General features: G+C 49.5%; 1 protein-coding gene across 1 annotated transcript; it reads right to left on the bottom strand.

The window, feature by feature from the left end:
• Positions 1-10,970: 10,970 nt before the first annotated feature.
• Positions 10,971-19,192, bottom strand: KRT84 (keratin 84). Its single transcript, XM_004006329.5, has 9 exons — positions 18,604-19,192; positions 17,178-17,386; positions 16,511-16,571; positions 15,958-16,053; positions 14,872-15,036; positions 14,629-14,754; positions 13,906-14,126; positions 13,451-13,482; positions 10,971-12,123 (listed from the first exon to the last, which is right to left on the bottom strand). The coding sequence occupies exons 1-9, from the start codon at positions 19,123-19,125 to the stop codon at positions 11,774-11,776; spliced, it is 1,782 nt and encodes a 593-aa protein (XP_004006378.2). The 5' UTR covers positions 19,126-19,192; the 3' UTR covers positions 10,971-11,773.

Genomic DNA, 19,192 nt, shown 5'->3' with positions numbered 1-19,192 from the left:
TGGTGGAGAGAGCTGGGGTTGGCTACATGAAAGAAGTGGAAAGTCATTTTATGTTGTTTATTGGCTTGGGGAGTTTGCCAACAACTCTCCAAGGACTCGTCTTAAAGGTGAGCTCAGCAGTGACTCCCGGCTTCCGTAAAAGTATTGAAGATGTTATTACGGACACTGCGTTTGCACTTTTCATCTTCAAAGCTCGTTTACATACATTAGGGTAATTAATTTTCCCGCAGTCTCCTTGTGAGATGGCCTCAACCCACACCTGGAGACGGGTTTGAACACAACAGTCTGGAGTGGCTGAGTGTGGGGTAAGGACTGGGGCCACCATCTCCAGGAAGAAGTTCTAGGGCTCCAGGTTGGAGGAGACCACCAGAGGTCATCGCCTCTGTCCTAGGGCTCCATGCAGGATACGTTCTTGGGTATATCATTGTGTTTCAGGGGCAGATAGATCAAGAGAGCCCTCACCCACTCAGGCAGCATGGCTTGGAGGTGGTTCAGGTCCAGAGAAGCCTTTTTGATCATGCTGCCTGAAGGGCAGAAGGTTGAGCCCATGGTCTTCTAGAACCTTCTGGATTCCAGCCTGAAAGGTTCTGTTCCAGGGCCTTCATTTCTCACCTACAAAACTACAAACCACTTAACTCTCAGTGGCCACAATAATGACCTCTTGTGGATAATGGGAAGCCTCCCTTTAGACACTTTCTCCCACTTGACTGAAAGGATGGGAAAACCCAGTTCGGGGGAGCCCTGATGCTTCAGACTTGCTCTGGACACTATCTCTTGGCTCTTTAAGAAGAAGAAACAGGTCCTGTGAGTCCCAGTTCCTTCCAAGACCACCAGCCAGGGGAAGGGCTCACCCTGTTTGCCAGCCCTGGAATTGTCACTCCTAGAAGAACATTCAGAGACTGCTCTGCACAGAGACAGGGGAGGAAGGTGGCTTTTCTTATTTGAGGACACTGTGATTTCTGGCTCCCATGGGCTCTGGAATCTTGGTTCTTTCCAAAGTCCCCGTTTCCCTATGTGTCCTGGGGTCACTTATTAACATAATGATGGTTATTCTTTAATGTTCATTGAGTACAAACCTGGGGATGTTGTCTGTACACCCAGGGAGGCTTGCCAGGCCCCTGAAGGGTTAGGAACTTCAGGAAGAAGGGCAGAGGAACTTCCTCTGAGGGTGACAACTCCTGCAGGGAGCCTGCCAGAGCCGAATGCTGCCCCTGTGCTGCTGTTCCTGAATCCTCCCTAGACGCCCCACGTTCCATCCGGGGTCTGCCCTCGTCTTCACTGACCCACTGCAGGTCTTTGCCCAGCACCAGGCTAGCTGGTTTCTATCTCCACATCCCACACCTGTCCTTCCTAGTAGGGCAGAGGCCTTGGGAAAGCGAGGAGCAGGTGGCCTCAGCTGGCACCAAATAATCTTCAGATCATAGTCACCCATGGTGAAGCAACAGGTATTTAGCAACCTGGGCAAGGGAGTCCAAATCGGAAGACCTGGTTTAAGTGCCAACTTGGACACTTTCTAGCTGCGTGGCTCTGGGGACGTTCTTAACTTCTCTGAGCTTCTGTTTCCTTGGCTGTAATGTGGGATTCATTCTTATATTCCAGGGTTGTTGGGAGGAGTAAATGGATAATACACAAGAATGTACTTTGGGGACCAAAAGGATCTGTGTAAGGGAAAGGGACTCTTGTTTCCTACCAGAAATGCCCCTGCTGGCCCGCCCCCGCACCCTCTCACTCAGCAGAGAGTGGGCCTGCTCCTTGCCCCACCCACCAGCTTCACTTCCTCTGCACGTTTATGATTTCATGATCCTTTCAAGTCTGCTTTTAATGCTTTCTTTAACCTGATTTCACTAGTGTAAAAATTTGAGGTGGAGTCTGGGGTGGATAGAGGAGGCTATACTAGGGCTCAAGGAGGGGATGGTTTCCCAGCCGCCACCCCTTAAGTGGGGGTCCTGCTGGCCTGGATCCAGGGATGTATTCTTGTGCCTTGGCCAGATGGTGGTGTAGACCTGGAGTGGCGTGGTGGGGCCAAGAGGGTTTTGGGCCCTTTGAAGGGGAGGAGGGTCGGAGCCGAGCATGGGAGATGGAGGATGGGTGAGTCTTCTGCTCTGTCAGCCCGGAAAGCCCATTAAACCTCACCTGCTTCTCACCTCCTGTAAGCTCAGCTCTCCTTCAGCTTATTGAAGAGGATGGAAGACCTATTTCTGCCTCTTGGCAGCAGGAGGGAGTGGAAGCTTTGGTCCAGAGGGAGATGTCTGTGTCAGCGGTATCCCATACCCCCAGCACACACACACACACACACACACACACACACACACACACACACAAACACACACACACGCCTCCCCCTCAAACTGGGCCTGGGCACTGAGGATGGGAAAGGGGAACCAGGGACTCAGGAGACCTGGCAATGCCACACTGCTTTCAGAAATAAGAGCCCCATTCAGGACCAGCAGGACCACTCGGAACAAGGGTGAGAGTCCCTGGGCGGGTGTGCTGGGAGTGAGGGCAGGCCCTGCCAGGTACAGGGCTGCGCCTGTGGGCGCTGGGTGAAGTCTGCATTACGGCAGGTGGCAGCAGAGCCCAGGGCTGGTGGGTCTGCTGAGGAAGTCCATCCACATGGTGCTTTAGATTGAAGGGACTGGGCTGGAGGGGGAGGCTGAGTCCTTATGGGACTGTTTCAGGGTCATCCCAGGCAAGTGAGAAACTCACAGATCAGGTCAGTCTGGCACAACACCTTGGGGAGTTTGTGTAGACCCATGGGGAAACAATGGAAACAGTGGCAGACTTTATTTTTGGGGGGCTCCAAAATCACTGCAGGTGGTGATTGCAGCCATGAAATTAAAAGACGCTTGCTCCTTGGAAGAAAAGCTATGACCAACCTAGATGGCATATAAAGCAGAGACATTACTTTGCTAACAAAGGTCCGTCTAGTCAAGGCTATGGTTTTTCCTGTGGTCATGTATGGATGTAAGAGCTGGACTATAAAGAAAGCTGAGCACTGAAGAATTGATGCTTTTGAACTGTGGTATTGGAGAAGACTCTTGCGAGTCCCTGCAAGGAGATCCAACCAGTCCATCCTAAAGGAGATCAGTCATGGGTGTTCATTGGAAGGACTGATGTTGAAGCTGAAGCTCCAATACTTTGGCCACCTGATGTGAGGAGCTGACTCACTGGAAAAGACCCTGATGCTGGGAAAGATTGAAGGTGGGAAGAGAAGGGGAGGGCAGAGAATGAGATGGTTGGATGGTATCACCAACTCGATGGAGATGAGTTTGGGTAACTCTGGGAGTTCGTGATGGACAAGGAGGCCTGGAGTACTGCAGTCCATGGGGTTGCAAAGAGTCGGACACAACTGAGCGACTGAACTGAACTGATTGGACCTGGGCCTTTGCCATCTGGTTCTATCCCAGGGAGAGCAGAGAATCCATAGACCCACACCCATCTCTACCCGTCCCCCAAGCAGTTGGCTTAGTGAGACCAGATCCTTGTCTGGGTGCTGGGGTGGGAGCCAGACCTCCTTTGACTGGTCTTCTCCTGCCTTACTGCCCACATGTGCCCTTTGGTTTTCCCCACCCCTTTCCCTATCTCCAAGCCTTCTCCCCTGTCACACCTTAGCCTGAAATGTCCCAGAACAACTGGCCACTTCCTCCAGGAAGCCTCTGGGGACTAGTTGGAGGGAGGTTGTGATTTCTCCTCCTCTGTCTCAACAGCAGTGCACCAATACCCTTCCTGGGGCTCCCCAGGTAACTGCAGTTACTCTCTTTCACACCCTTTTGTCCTGGATGCTGGCTTTCATCAGCCCTTCAGTTCTGTCCCCTCCTGCACTCACACCCAATATCAGGAATGTCCATTTGAGAACCCATGGCCCTCCCATAATTTAAAATGCTCCTGAGAGGCCACTTCTTCCAGGAAGTCTTCAAGGGCTAATTGGGTGAGAGGTTTTCTACTCCACCCGGGAGTCCTTGGCAGCTTCCTCGACTCTTGAAGTATGTCTCCTGGGCTTTCTGCAGAGGCGTCACTGCTCAAACTCACACCCACCACAGATGCTCCATCTTCCTCCCACATATTATCTAAGCTTGGATGCTTGCTGGGGGACACATGTGCTGTTCTCCATACCAGGAGTCACGATCTCCCTTCCCTTCTGCTCTCTTTCCTGTGCTTACAATTCCCTTGCTGCTAGGAGGGCTTCCTGACTTATCCAAAGATAGAGGAGTGCTGATAACTTCTCATCTTACCCTGTTTGTCCTAGAGCTGCCTGTTGACCCTTATAGTTTCGTATATGTATCTGCCGGGGTTCTCAGAGACCATCTCACTGTTCTTGGATAGTGGGATTCTCTGGGCTTGATCCTGATGGCTGTGATGAGCAAAGCCTTGGTAGTTTCCCACTCAGATAATCCACCTTGGGCATTGCCCATCATCTCTGCTGGTCTTCTCCACACTTTTATTATGTGTCCAGATCTATGCCACCTCCTGGTGGTGGGACACAGTTCTGGGAGGGTCTTTTAGCCCTAGGACAGTTTCTCTGGCTTTTGCAAGATCTGGGTGTCACTCAGACACCCTTTGTGAGAGGAGTGAGGCCAGAGCAACAGGGAGGCATTGGATGGATGCCTGACCCTCCCCAGTACATCCGGGGCTGGGCCCTTCATCCAGCTGGCAAAGCTGCTCCTTGCACCTCCCCATCTTTCCTCTGATGGGCTTCCCTGCTAGGAACTCTAGACTTTTCTCCCAAACCCTGTCCACATGCCTTCCTGCAGGCAGCTTTCTCTGGTGGCTTTACAGTTTCCTGATGGCTACTTTGGGTCAGACCAGATGCTCAGTAAACGCAGAGCCTCGAATTTCAAAACTGGACCATATTAATGGTTTTGAAGTTTTCTTCTCTTCCTCCCTGTCCTCTTCTACCTCCCCCGCATCCCTTTCCCCTCTTCTTCTCTTCCTCGTCCTCCTTCTCCTCTCCTTCTTCAGCAGTAGAATCATTTCTCTAAATCTTAGGAGGAAAGCAGCTATATAAATCTCTCTATTTATCTATTTGGTTATAAAAACAGGTAAGATGGGCATGCTGGTCTCTTTGCTTGCTTTGGCCCCCTCTACTTCAGTGATCCCCTTGACATTGAGCTGTGTCACTCCTCTGCTCAAATGCCCAGATAATTCTCCATTTCACTCAAAGTAAAAAAAAAAAAGAAAAATCGAATGCTGCACTGCCTGTCCTTGTTATTACAGTTCTCAACTCATCGCCTTGTTCTGGGCACCCACTCTGGCCTCCCTCTGCCCCTCACACACACACTCTGCCTGACCCAGAGCCTTTGCACTGACTGGCCCTTCTCCCCTGAATGCTCTTCCCGCTGCCCCCTGGCTTGCCCTGCTGCCCCCTGCATTGCGGGTCTTTGCTCAGATACAGCCTCTCAAAGAGGTTTCTCTGGCATTTCTTTTAAAAATGGCAGCCTGCCTTTCCTTCTAGAGCATTCTCCACCCAGCTTATCTGGCTCTAATTTCTTTTTCCTGTAGCACTTAACACCTTGTCAGTTCAGTTCAGTTCAGTCGCTCAGTCGTGTCTGACTCTTTGCAACTCCATGAATCGCAGCACGCCGGGCCTCCCTGTCCATCACCAACTCCCAGAGTTCACTCAGACTCACGGCCATTGAGTCAGTGATGCCATCCAGCCATCTCATCCTCTGTCGTCCCCTTCTCCTCCTGCCCCCAATCCCTCCCAGCATCAGAGTCTTTTCCAATGAGTCAACTCTTCGCATGAGGTGGCCAAAGCACTGGAGTTTCAGCTTTAGCATCATTCCTTCCAAAGAAATCCCAGGGCTGATCTCCTTCAGAATGAACTGGTTGGATCTCCTTGTAACATACTGTAATTGACTTGTTTATTCTATTTCTTGATTATTGTCAGTTTCCTCTCACTCCAAAATAAACTCTATGGAAGCAGGAATTTTCACTCCTTTTGTTCACTGAGGGTTCCCAAGCACTTAGAACAGTGTTGGGAATATAGTAAGTCCACAATAAATATTTGTGGACTGAGTGCATGTGCAAATGAATAGATGTTTTGGATACTTTAAATATTTTGTACTTGGCAGAAAATGCCACAGATGTGAAGGTCTGGCCCTTGAGCCCCAAGGAACATACTCGGTATGAAAACCATGGAACTGAGACTGTTCTATGGCTCTTTTCTGCTTCAGGGCTGTGGTTTTCTGCGCATCTGTGAGAACCAAGACCGACAGAGACACAGAATGGTGAAAAGAGCGCTGTGGTGGGCTGCTGGATGAGGGCTGGATTCCTCTCCTTAAAGTTGCTATTCAGTGTTGCAGTGCTTGTGTCCTAAACACAATTTTGGAGGAAAAAATTTGTTTTTAAAAGACTTCCCTCTCATAACACGGGGAACTACACCCAACATTTAGATGGGGGAAACAATGGAAATAGTGAGAGACTTTATTTCCTTGGGCTCCAAAATCACTGCAAATGGTGACTGCAGCCATGAAGTTAAAAGACGCTTACTCCTTGGAAGAAAAGCTATGACCAACCTAGACAGCATATTAAAAAGCAGAGACATTACTTTGCCGATGAAGGTCAGTATTGTCAAAGCTATGGTTTTCCCAGTAATCATGTATGGATGTGAGAGTGGACCATAAAGAAAGCTGAGTGCTGAAGAATTGATGCTTTTGAACTTTGGTGTTGGAGAAGACAGACTCTTGAGAGTCCCCGAACTTCAAGGAAATCAAACCAATCAATCCTAAAGGAAATCAATACTGAATATCCAGTGGAAGGACTGATGCTGAAGGTGAAGCTCCAATACTCTGTCTACCTGATGTGAAAAACTGACTCATTGGAAAAGACCCTGATGCTGGGAAGGATTGAAAGCAAGAGGAGAAGAGGATGACAGAGGATGAGATAGATGGCATCACTGACTTGATAAGCATGAGTTTGAGCAAGCTCTGGGAGTTGGTGATGGACAGGGACGCCTGGTGTGCTGCAGTCCATGGGGTTGCAAGGAGTTAGACATGACTGACCGACTGAACTGAACTGAATTGATAAGGGAAAAGACTCTGAAAAAGAATCTACCTATCTATCTATATTATGTGGTGTGTGTGTGTGTATGAACGCTTAGTTGTGTCTGACTCTGCAGCCCCATAGACTTGTAGCCTACCAGGCTCTTCTGTCCATGGAATTCTGCAGGCAAGAATACTGGAGTGGGTTTCCATTCCCTTCTCCAGAGGATTTTCCTGACCCAGGAATTGAATCCGGGTCTCCTGTACTGCAGGCAGATTCTTTACCAACTGAGCTGCCTGGGAAGCCATATATATGTATATATATATACATACACACACACACACATAAACAAATTGCTGTACCGTATACCTGAAACCATTGGAGAAGGAAATGGCAACCCACTCCAGTGTTCTTGCCTGGAGAATCCTAGGGACAGAGGAGCCTGGTAGGCTGCTGTCTATGTGGTCGCACAGAGTCGGACACGACTGAAGCGACTTAGCAGCAGCAGCAGCAGCAGCAGCAGCATATCTGAAACCAAGACGATATTGTAAACCAACTATGCTTTAATTTAAAAAATAAGTGTGAGGAAATTAATAACAAAAAGAAAAAGAAGGCTTCCTTCTCTCTCTCCACAATACTCTGCCCTGGGAATGCTTTGAAAAGGCCCTGTGCAGTGCCGCCAGGGAAGTTGGTAGCCAGCAGAGGGCAGCAACACCCCACAGGTAGCCAGGCAGAAGCCCAGTCCAGGTTGCAGGAGCAGGAAAGGCTGGGGAGCGGCAAGCCTGCCTGCAGCTCAGGGCTGAGGGCTTTGTGTGCAAACGCTGGCAACAGTCTGCTGACCCTTGGGCATCCACCCATGTTTGGTAATGGGGTGACTGAGCTGCTGAACACAGCTCTTCTCCATTAGCAGTAAAACTAGACCTACCACCACCATCACCATCAAAACAATAGCAAGCATTTATTGTGCACCACCGTGTACCAGGCTATGTGCTAAGCACTGTAGTTATGCCATTGTGTGTAATCTCCACAACAACTTTTTGATATAGAAGCTATTTTCCTATTTTATAGATGAGGCAAGAGACAGAATAAATGACAGATTGAACAGCATGGTGGTGATGAGTGTGGGTTCTGCACTCAGAATGCCTTTGCTTTGACCACTGGGCCTTGATTTTGTCTAAAGTGCAGTTATTAAGGTGCCTACTGGATAAGATTGTTGGAAGAATCAAGTAAGTTAAAACACAAAACACACTAGAAACCCTGCTCAATTCAATCTATATTAAGTATCATTCTTGCCTGTTATTACTTTTGGCCACACAGCTATTAAGTAGAGAACCTGGGATCTGAACTGGGGTTTGCACAAACCAGAGTTCACAAGTTTGACTGAACCTTGTGTCATCTTTGTGGGAGAATCAATGTCTTAACAATATTGAGTCTTATGATTTAGGAACATAGGATATAGCCCCATTTACTTGTCTTCTGATTTCTTTCATTATTGTTTTGTAGGTTTTAGCATACTGATCCTTTTTAAAGCTTTATGCTTAGGTATTTCTCTGTTTGGGTGCTATTATAAGTGGTACTTAAAATGTTTCTGTTTTTGCTAGACTATAGAAATGCAATTAGTTTTTGTATATTGACCTCACATCCCTTAATCTTACTAAACTCACTTATTAGTTCTAGTAGGTTTTAAAAAAAGAGAAATGCCTTGGAATTCTCTATGCAGAAAATAATGTCTTCCAAAAATAGAAAGAGTTTTATTTCTTCCTACCCAACCCATTTGACTCCCCCCCTTTTTTTATATGACTTTTATTTCTTCTTCTTGCCTTAGTTCATTGGCTAGGCCAGCTTGTGTCATACTGACTAAATATGATGTGAGCAGATACCCTTATCTTTTCCCAGTCTTAGGGAAGACATCATTCAGACTTTTACCACTAAGCAAATTGTTAGCTATGGGATGTTACTTTGTTGATGAATTAATTTAGTAGATGCTATTTAGATTACTGAAGTTCTCATCTATTCCTAGTTTACTGTGAGTTTTTTTTTTTTAATTGCGACTAGATGTTGAATTTTGTCAAATTCTTTTGTGCGTCTATTAGGGTAATCATGGTTCTTCTTTTCAGTCTGTTTTTTTCTTGGCTGCACGGGGTCTTTGTTGCTGTGTTTCTTCCTTTTCAGTCTGTTTTCTTTTTGCTGCGCGGGGTCTTTGCTGCTGTGCAGGCTTTCTCTAGCTGCGGCGGGCGCGGGCTACTGTCTAGCAGCAGCGTGCGGGCTTCTCGTTTGGGGGGTTTCTCTTGTTGCAGAGCATGCTGTCTCGTGTGCAGGCTTCAGTAGTTGCAGCTCATGGGCATGGTTGCCCTGTGGCATGTGGGGTCCTGGTTCCTGGGCCAAGGCTCGAAGCCACATCCCCTGCACTGGCAGATGGTTCCCTAATCACTAGAGCGCCAGGAAAGTCCCACTTTTCAGTCTGTTGGTATCATAAATTACATTAATTACATTAGGCTTTTGAAAGTTGAACCAGCCTTACATTCTTAGGATAAACTCTACTTGTCATGATGTGTTATCCTTTTCTTTGTTGCTGTATTCAATTTACTAATATTTTATTTTTTACATGAAGTTTCATAACATGTATTGATTTGTAGTTTTTTTTTTTTCTTATTATGTCTTTGGCTGATTTTGGTATTAGGGTAATGCTGGTCTCATGAAAGGAACTGGGAAAATTTCCCTCCTCTTATGTTTTCTGGAAGACTCTGAATTTTTCCTTAAATGTTTGGTAAAATGCACCAGTGAAGGTATTTGGGGCTGAAGTTTTCTTTGTAGGAAGATTTTAAACTGCACATTCAATTCCCTTAGTAGAAATATAGCTATTCAGGTAGGACTGGCTATACAGTTTATGGGGCTTAATGTAAAATAAAAATGCAGAACCCCTTGTTAAAACTATTAAGAATTTAATGATGATGAGAATAGTCATTAAACCAAGTGTGGGGACTTACTATGGTGTGGGATCCTCTGCTGTTGCACAAGACACACACTAAGAGTTCTAGTCACAGTTCCAATGTGTGTGCACGTGTGTACACACACACACATGCACATGGGGTTTCTTGTACCAATAAGCAGCTGGGTGTCCCACAGTTCAACTCAATTCTGACACGTCTACCTGGAGACAGCATCAGATTCCACAGGTCAAGGGTTCAGTCCTACAAGACTGTCCACCCCAACTCCGCTTTAGATGCTAGTTGCAAACCCAGGTTATCGCCCAGACTTCTGACCAACTGGCTATAGATTGAAAGTTTCAAAACCTCTCCTTGGGTTTGATTACTTTGCTAGAGCGGCTCACAGCTCAGAGAAACATTTTACTTAATAGACTGCCAGTTTATTATGGAAGGATAAAACTCAAGAACAGTCAGGTGGGAGAGATGAATAGGGCAAGGTGTGGGGAAAGGGCCTGGGGGCTTCCATGTTCTCACCAGGCACACACCGCCCACCCCCCACCCCCCCATATCTCCACATGTTCACCAACCCAGTCCTTTTGGAGTTTTTATGGAGGCTTAATTACATAAATCATGATTGATTGATTCAACCTCCAACCCCGCTCCCTTTCCTGGAGGTCAGGGAGGGTGGATTGAAAGTTTCAACCCTCTAACAACATGGCTGGGTCTCTTGGCCCCTACAATGATCCCAGAGGAACTGGGAATGGGGTGGGACCTAGGGAACAAATGGAAGGGTTTGCCTTGGTGGGAGGAGGGTGGAGGGCAACACATGGAGAGACGTGGGCTGCTTGGCATTCTTTTTCAGAGCTTTTGCAGTATGTCTCATCTCCCTTGCTGAACTATGTGCCCCTCCAGGGAGGGGCCTGAGGGCTCTTTTCTTAGTACGTCCTCTGTCCCAGGACACAGCCTCTTAGCAAGTCCCCAGGGGAGTGAGCTTGTGGAATCTAGGAGGCAAGATCCCCCACCCCCAGCATGACTGGTAAAGAGAGGCCAGAGTCCGAGACATGTTAGCTTGCAAGTTTATTGAAATTCCAGCAACACAAAGAGCAGTACAAACAGGCACCCACCCCAGCCCAGGCCTCCTTGGAGCTTTCAGACATAAACCCTCTTGCAGTGGAAGGCTGGACTTCCCTCACACCACCAGCAGGGGCATGGAGTGTTGCAGGGCCCGCCTCTCCACCAGCACCCATCCACCTCGTGGACTCGCATGCCGGGGTTAAACCAACACCCCAGGAAGAGAAGCAGCCAGGACCGATGCCACTTGGAGAAGAACCATCTCTGGGGACTCAGGGATCCCTTGGGCCACTGAAGATCGTGGCTCCTTCTGGGTTAGAAAGAGGAGGAAAGAACCTTCTGCCAGGGAAAGTTAGGAGAGGGAAGCAGAGGCTGGTGGGCTGAGGACCCCTGCTCTGTGGACAGCCAGCTCTCCATTCTTGAAGTTAATCCAAAGTTAGGATGGTGATGGTGCCCAGGCACATCCTTTCTGGCATTGAACTGGTCCATTTCTCCCCCAACATACTGGTTTCTGTACTTTCTTTAGGCTGTTGGGCTGGGTGGTGAGGAGTGACCCAAAGTTAGGAAACTGGGAGTCGGGGAGAAAGCCAGTCCTTTGGGGCCTGTGGATGGAGCGACTAAGAGATGTAAAAAAAAGTCCCCCCAAAGGACAGACACCAGACAGAGCAGCCCGTGGCTTCCCGGCAGGAGGGGTACCTAGAGCGCCCTCCAGCCTGACTCAGGGCACCTTGGGGACAGAAGCAGAAGGCGTGGAGATGGTTCTTCTGAGAGCGGTGGCTGGCCAGCGCTTGCTCTCAGCACTTGGTCCGGTGGGAGGTGGTGGTGGACACGAAGCGGACGGTGGAGCTGCGGCTGCTGCGGCCGCCGCTGCAGCTGCTGAAGCCGCCCTCAGTGGGCAGCGGGCAGGGGACGCTGGGAGCGCAGGCTTCGCCCACCAGCACCGAGCCCCCTCGGCAGCCTACGCCCAGCAGGTCCCCGCCGCCCACGACCCGGGCCCCGCCCACGCTGGAACTGCAGAAGCCGCTGGACCGGATGTTGCTGCTGCTGCTGATTCCAGAGACGGTGACCCCGCCACGGCAGAGGCTGGAGCTGCTGAACAGGGACTCGGGCCCACACACCAGGCCACCCTGGGAGCTACTCACCGCTGCAGGAGGAAGAAACCCTCAGCGTGGCTGCCTCACCCTCCACGCTCCCTTTGCGGGAGGGGAGAGGACAGGCAGAAGTGGCCTGGGTCCCAGGGGTTCCTACTATCTACGTAGTCAATACCCACTTTTCCGTCCTTTTGCCTGGGTGACTCAAAGGTTGTGACTTCACTGAAGTCCAAATGGACTTTGACTTTAGTGGAGTCACTAAAGTGACTAAAATGAAACGTCTGGACTAAAATGAAAGAGTTCAGCCAGTTTCCCAGGTGTTGGCATACAGCTAAGTCCACTGTTATTTATATACGGCCAAAGTCTGGTTGGGTTGTGTGAGGGTGCTGGTGAGCTGAATTATCCAGTCGCCTCCACAATAAAGCCACAGGGTTTCTTCCAGTCACATCTTGCCACTTGGCAATCCCCACATTGCCCACCCCTAAAGAGGGCCCGTTTTCAGTTCCTCCTGACGCACTAAATGGCTGTGCTCTCTAGCCCTCTAGTCTCCACTGGACACACCTCCATGACCCAGGTCTCTAGTCTGATTAAGCTGACTTAACTCAACCCCCATTGGTGGAGGGCCCCCCTTTCTGCCTTCTCCTCTCACCAGAATCCTTCCTGCCATCAGCGACCCACCCAGTTTAGCATATACAGCTGTGTATATTTGCACTCTTGGATCAGAAGTCTTGGTTTGAATTCTGGCTGTGCCCCTGACTATCTTTGTGACTGCTGGCAAGTCACATATTTTTTTCTTTTTGAGTAAAAGGGAGTTGCCCAGGCCATTCTCCCCCTGGGGCTTTGAGGATTAGGTTGACAGTGGATAGGACTCATCTCAAGAATATTATAAATCTGGAGCGCTGGGTCTGGGTCTTGTCTTCTTTGTGTCCCTCCCTGCAGTGTCCAGCACAGGTCCTGTGTACTTTGGACAAAACCAGTGCTTTGGCAGCAGCTGCAAGGGGACTTGCATTCAGCCTTGTCCCATTCCCTGGCATCAGCAGAGGAGGGAACTTCCTGGCACAAGCCTTTCCATTTCTTCCTTGGTCTTTGCCCTTGAAGGACAGGGTCACTGATGGCAAAAAGGCTGACTTCTTGAGCCCTCTCCCACCTAGCAGTTTCTGCAAACCTTTGTGTCTAGCTCTGGGGAGGCAGGCTCTGGGGACGCCTTAAGACCCAGGTCAGCTAAGGATGTTCTCAGTCCAAGGGCCGGATGACCCCTGCTCCCTGGCTATCATGGCCAGTCCAGCCACGGGCTTCTGACCTCAACGTGGGCTCGAGTTCAAAGGGAATTTGAAGGGTCCTAGGAGAGACACGTATGAAGAAGAGACTGAAGGGTCTTACCTATGTCTACTGGTCCAACACCTTCACAGATCCTGCAAAGAGAAAGAAGCAAGTCAGTTCACAACCATGTTGCTCTCCGAAAACCTCCCTGCTATGCAAGGGCTTTTTTGGCTGTGTGGACAGTGGTTCTCACCCATGTCTGCATAAGCATCCGGGGAGTTTTCAAAACTTATTGTCCCTAAACCCTCCAAAACTATTGAAGCAAAATATTTGAGAGAATGTCTTCTTTTTCTTTTTTTAAACAAGCTAACCAGTCAAGCAGAACTCTCTATGATTTGATGCAGTCTGTCTACAAGCTTGCACTTAGAGGCACGAGAAATAGAGCCATCTTCTAAACCCCTGCCAAGGGCAATCCAATGAGGTTTGTAGGAAAAATTGTTCCTGGTTCCTTCCCCCACTTAGACTTTCTAGAAGCCAGAAGTCTGACCTCCAATTGCTGCACTGAGAGCACTCACCGGATCTCCTCGCCTTCGAGCAGGCGCCTGTAGGTAGCAATCTCGATGTCCAGGGCCAGCTTGACATTCATGAGCTCCTGGTACTCCTTCAGCTGCCGCGCCATATCCTGCTTGGCTTGCTGCAGCGCACCCTCCAGCTCCGCCAGCTTGCATTTGGCATCATTGAGGGCAGCTTCTCCCTGCTGCTCAGCCTCAGCCACGGCGGCCTCCAGCTTGCAGCGCTGTGGGGAGGGCAGTTTGCAGATGAGCTCTGGCAAGGACTAGGGGATCCTCAGGTTGGGCTAGAAACACTGCCCCCTGTCTGTGGGGACACAGCCTGGTTCCAAGCCAGGAATGGAGCCCATGGAGGGGCTTGTCATCCTGTCATTTGATGTCGCCAGGGAGTGGAACATTGCTTTTCTTCCATTTTCATCCTCACTGATTTTGCACTTACTGATTTCTGTTGCTTTTAAGACCCAGGGGGTCCAGAGAATAAAGCCATTCTTTTTGCCTTGCTTGCCCCTTTAAGTGAGCCCAAGAGATTTCCTTCTATGTTTTCGCAGATTAAGAGAGTCTCTTCTTTCCTTCCACATTTTCCTCCTCCAGGAAGTCTTCCTGGACTAATTCTTCCCATCCCTCTGTTTCTGGGTCCCAGTTGCCTCCCCTACATTATCCACCTTGGGCTCCCCAAAGCTTGGGGCTCTGCCTGTCTTCCTTATGGGGCTTTCTTTTTCCTTTGCCCACCTGAGCCTTGGCATGCTCGATTTCTGCCTTCAGCCTCTGGATCAGCCGGTTCAGCTCATTGATCTCATCCCGAGTGTTGCGCAGGTTGTCACAGTGCTGGCCAGCTGTCACTCGCATCTCCTCATACTAGGGGTTGGTGGAAGAAAGGGATGATTCGAAGATTGGGTCAAGATCACAACCCACTTTGTCATCTTTGTCATCCCAGGGCTGCCTGCACCCCTTCCCCAGCACCCTCCTGCCCACCTTGGTCTGGTACCAGGCCTCTGCATCAGCCCGACTGCGTCTGGCGATTTCTTCATACTGGGCTTTGATATCGGCGATGATCCCGTCAACATTCAGGTCCCGGCTGTTGTCCATCTTCACAATGACTGATGTCTCTGAGATGTGTGACTGTAGTAACTGGATTTCCTGTGTTGGATGATAAGTGAGACAGATGGACTGACTCCCATCAGTGGGTCCCATCAGTGGCCGGGGCTTTGTCCCAGGGTCCCCAGGACTCGGAGTCAGGAGACAGAGCATTGCTTATTTCTTCAGGGCAAAGCAACAGAGCAGATCATACAAACTGAGGGCAAAGAAGAGAAGGTGACTCCAAACCACTTCAGCTTGACTTTAAACCCTTGTCGTATACTAGGAGACATCCCTTCTACACCCTAACTTGTTTAAGTGACTAGTAAAACTGTGGGGGGCCTAGGGATTTGTGGAGGGGAGTAAGAACCATGATAAAGCTTAAACTTTTCTTTGGTTTAGCCACACAGTGACTGTGCCAGTCGTGGATCATTGAGAGCTGACAACATTTTAGAATGATGATCTAGGAGTTCCTATACCTCAGGTCCTTAAGAGACTTGGCAGTGGGGATGGGAGAGGGCTGAGAACTGGTCTGCAAGGCTATGGCCTCAAAGGGAGATTCCTTCAGCCTTTCTACTCAGAGCCAGACGTTCAGTTCTGAAATTAGATCTATCCCAGACCAAAAAGACCTTATGAAGCAAAAGATAGCTAGTTCATTTGACTAATTAGGTATCACGTGTTACATCTCCCAGCAAGTCAGTTTTCCAGACTCTCCTCATCAGAAGATAGGAAGCGACATGCCTAGACCCAAAACTTTCCGGGCCATCAGCAGACTGGCCAACAAGGAGTTGACTCACAGACCTGAGTCAGGCTCCCCTTACCTTCTCCACTTGTCTGTTTATCAGCATTAAGGGAATATAGATTTGACGGGAAGAAAGATGCATGATACCAAATTTTAGCAAATACGCTAGTCCAGTGAATCCCCCAGGGAGTCCAGGCCACACAGTGATCTCCTTGGATGGCTCTGAGGGGATGAGCCCTTACCGCCGTGTACAGCATTTTCAGGAAGTCGATTTCCTGAGTTAGGGTGTCCACATTGGCCTCTAGGTCGGCCTTGCTTAAGAACGCTGTATCCACATCCTGCATCAAAGAGAGAAGAATAAAATGCTCATTATCTGTGTACTGTTTAGCCTCCCCACCTTGGCAGATGGGTGGGAAGATCAGACCAATCTCCACAGGGGCAGGCCAAGTGGGACAGGTGGGAGAGTCGTGGGGTGGAAATATAGCTTAATGACTCTTGTTCTCCCTTGGACAACGTAAAACCCCCAGGGATGCTGGACCTTTCTCGATGCTCATTTAGAGGCAAGAAGAATCTGGATAATCCAAGACTCCTAAAATGTCATCTCTTCAAACCTCTCCTCTCATGAAGACCCTAAGTCATTGGAGACCAAATCAGAACTTCGAAGGGAAGCAGTTGTGACCTTAGGGGGTCCACTGTGTGTGAGTATTCACAGTGCTGCCCGGGCAGCGTGCTGGGATGTGGAAAACATTTGCATGTCTGGAGGGGAAGTCTGCCTGGGCCTGTTGTTCTCCTTACCTTCTTCAGAGCCACGAACTCATTCTCAGCACTGGCCCGAAGACCCACTTCCTCTTCATACCTGAGTGATAAAGATGAAGAGGATGTGTTCTCTCCCTGAACTGAGAGCTGATTACTCCCAGCTCACCAGCTATCACCTTTTATGACCTCTCTTGCCCCAGCCAGGAGCCTGGCTCCCTCTTGCCATCCTCATGTTCTCCACTCTGCCCCATCTTTAGGACCTTTTAGACCCTTGGTTTCTCCAAATCCCTTTTACTTTCTCAAATTGGGTGCAGGGCTTGAAAATCTGAACCTTGGCTGTGGTTCTCTGCTGGAAATGCCTTAGGGTCACTGCACTTGACCTTAGAGGAAGTAGCATCCTGCTTGTGGCTGGACCTGGGCATTGTTTACAGAACCAAGGGTTTCCTTTTTTCTGCGGTCAACTCACCCATGTGCCCAGGCAGGATTAGGGACAGATTATGCCCAATCCCAGGTCTCTATTCCTCAGGACCTGCAGGGGGCCTCACCCTCCTGTACATATCACTGCCCTGCCCCTGTCTCCAGGCTGGGAATTGAAACCAGCATTCAACTCTGATCCTTCCAGGGGCTCCCATCTGAGCTTGGCTGCTGGCACTGGGGGACCAGCCCTATGCCCGTCCTTGGTCCATATGGTCCAGATGCCACTCACTTCTTCTTGAAACCCTCAAGGACATCCTGCATGTTGTTCCTCTCAGCCTCCAACCGGGCCCGATCACTGCTCACTACATCCAGCTGCCTGCGTAGGTTGGTGATGTAGTTCTCGAAGAGGGGCTCCAGGTTGCTCTTGGCACATTTCTGCTCTTGGAGGAAGCTCCACTTCGTCTCTAGGAGCTTATTCTGCTGTTCTAGGAACCGCACCTAAATCCACAGAGGCAAATACATGGCAATTGAGTGTTCAATATGATCACCCGTGTGTGAACTAGTTGCTCAGATGGTCAGAGGTGACAACCTCGTGGTGACCACTGTTCCCTTTTTTGTTTGACTTTCAGTCGTTCTAACTCAGAAGAATCTGGCAGAGCAGGTCTGGGACTCTTCCTCACACTCAGCCAGGCTGAGCTACAAACAGAAGCTTTGAAACCAAAATCTTCAACCATTTCCCCTTTAACACTCTGAGAGAGGGGAGGGCCAACTCACCGGGAATGCAGAAAGCGATTCTACCTGAGCCGAGTTGGCCTACATCTGAAAACCAATGTCAGTTATCTCTGGCAGGGAATGAAGAACAGAGTCAAGTACATTTGGGCTGGGATGCGGCTTTAGGAGGTGGGAACTCTCAGGTCGTAGGTCATACTCATCACCCCAGATATTCCATCAACTGAGACTTACCGAGCTGGAGGAGAATGTAGAGACCATTTGCTCCACCCCCTCATTTCACATGAAATGAAGCTCACAGAGGTGAGTTTACAGTCTCAGGCACAGAGAATCCCCACTTCATGGAGACATGAATCCCCGCTTCTGGGATGTCAGTTCCACCTCTTTGTTCCTCTTATCAACCTGAAGATCAGTGACCACCAGTGATCATTCCCTACTGTTTCCCTCAATCTAGGCGACTTGGCTGAATCTGGATATCCCCCTTGCGGGGAGGGGTATGAATTCCTTGTTTTGTATAAATTTTGTACCAATTACTCAACTCCATTCTCCATTTCTTTAAGCCTGAACAGGTGTGGCCACTCATCCTCAGAAACCATGAAAACTTCAAAGAGAGCATGAGGATATCAAAGGACAAAATCTTTTAAACCTGTCCTAGCCAACACCTGGTGGAGGTGTTCATGTTTCTAACCTGTTTGGAAGATATTTCTAAATGACTAGGTTGTTCAGATCCCTTTAGGCATCCAGTCAGTGGCTGGATATTCCACCACCACTGTCAATCTCTCCCTCCATGTAGTGCTTCCTCAGGCTCACCCTTGCTCTGCAGAAGAGCGACCCAGAAATCATACTGCATGCCTTTGGTTGATCCCAAAGGATGTGGGGTCAAGATCTGTGTCCTGGGTCTAGATCAGTTCTTCCTGAGTGAAAGTACACCCCAGTGCATTTAGCTCTCATCATCCCAGACCCAGAGGCTGAGCTATCTCAAGTACCTTGTCGATGAAGGAGGCAAATTTGTTGTTGAGGGTCTTGATTTGCTCCTTTTCATCCCTCTTCACTCTCTGGGCATTGGGGTCAATCTCCAGGTTGAGCGGGGTCAGCAGGCTCTGGTTAACAGTCACTGCTGTGATGGATGGGGCTGCTGGTCCTCCAATTCCTCCAACTCGGTAGCCAAAGCCAGGGCTGCAGAAGCCATAGCCGAGACCACTTCTGGCTCTAAACCCCAGGCCGACACAACTGCCAGCCCCAAACCCTAGACCAGCACCACTCCCATCACCGAAGCCAACTCCATAGTAGGTGGGTCGAGGGCACACAGCTGCTATCCGGGGTGAGCACGATCCAAAGCTGATGACGCTCCGACTGCCAAAGCCGCTAAGACCCCGGAAGCTGGGCCCACTCCTGCAGGAGACAGAGCTGATCCGGAAGCGGTTCAGGTTCTGAGGGGTCACTGCTGAGCAAGAGCTGAAGTTGCCCACACAGCGACCAGAGCTGACTCTGTAGGAGCGGCAAGACATGATGGTGTCCTGGGCAAGAGCAGAGTGGCGACTGCAGAGCGGGGAGAGCTGGGGCTGGGAGTCCTCT

The sequence above is a fragment of the Ovis aries genome, chromosome 3 (assembly GCF_016772045.2).
Source record: "Ovis aries strain OAR_USU_Benz2616 breed Rambouillet chromosome 3, ARS-UI_Ramb_v3.0, whole genome shotgun sequence".
Lineage (NCBI taxonomy): Eukaryota > Metazoa > Chordata > Mammalia > Artiodactyla > Bovidae > Ovis > Ovis aries.
This window is presented reverse-complemented; position numbering and strand designations above follow the sequence as displayed.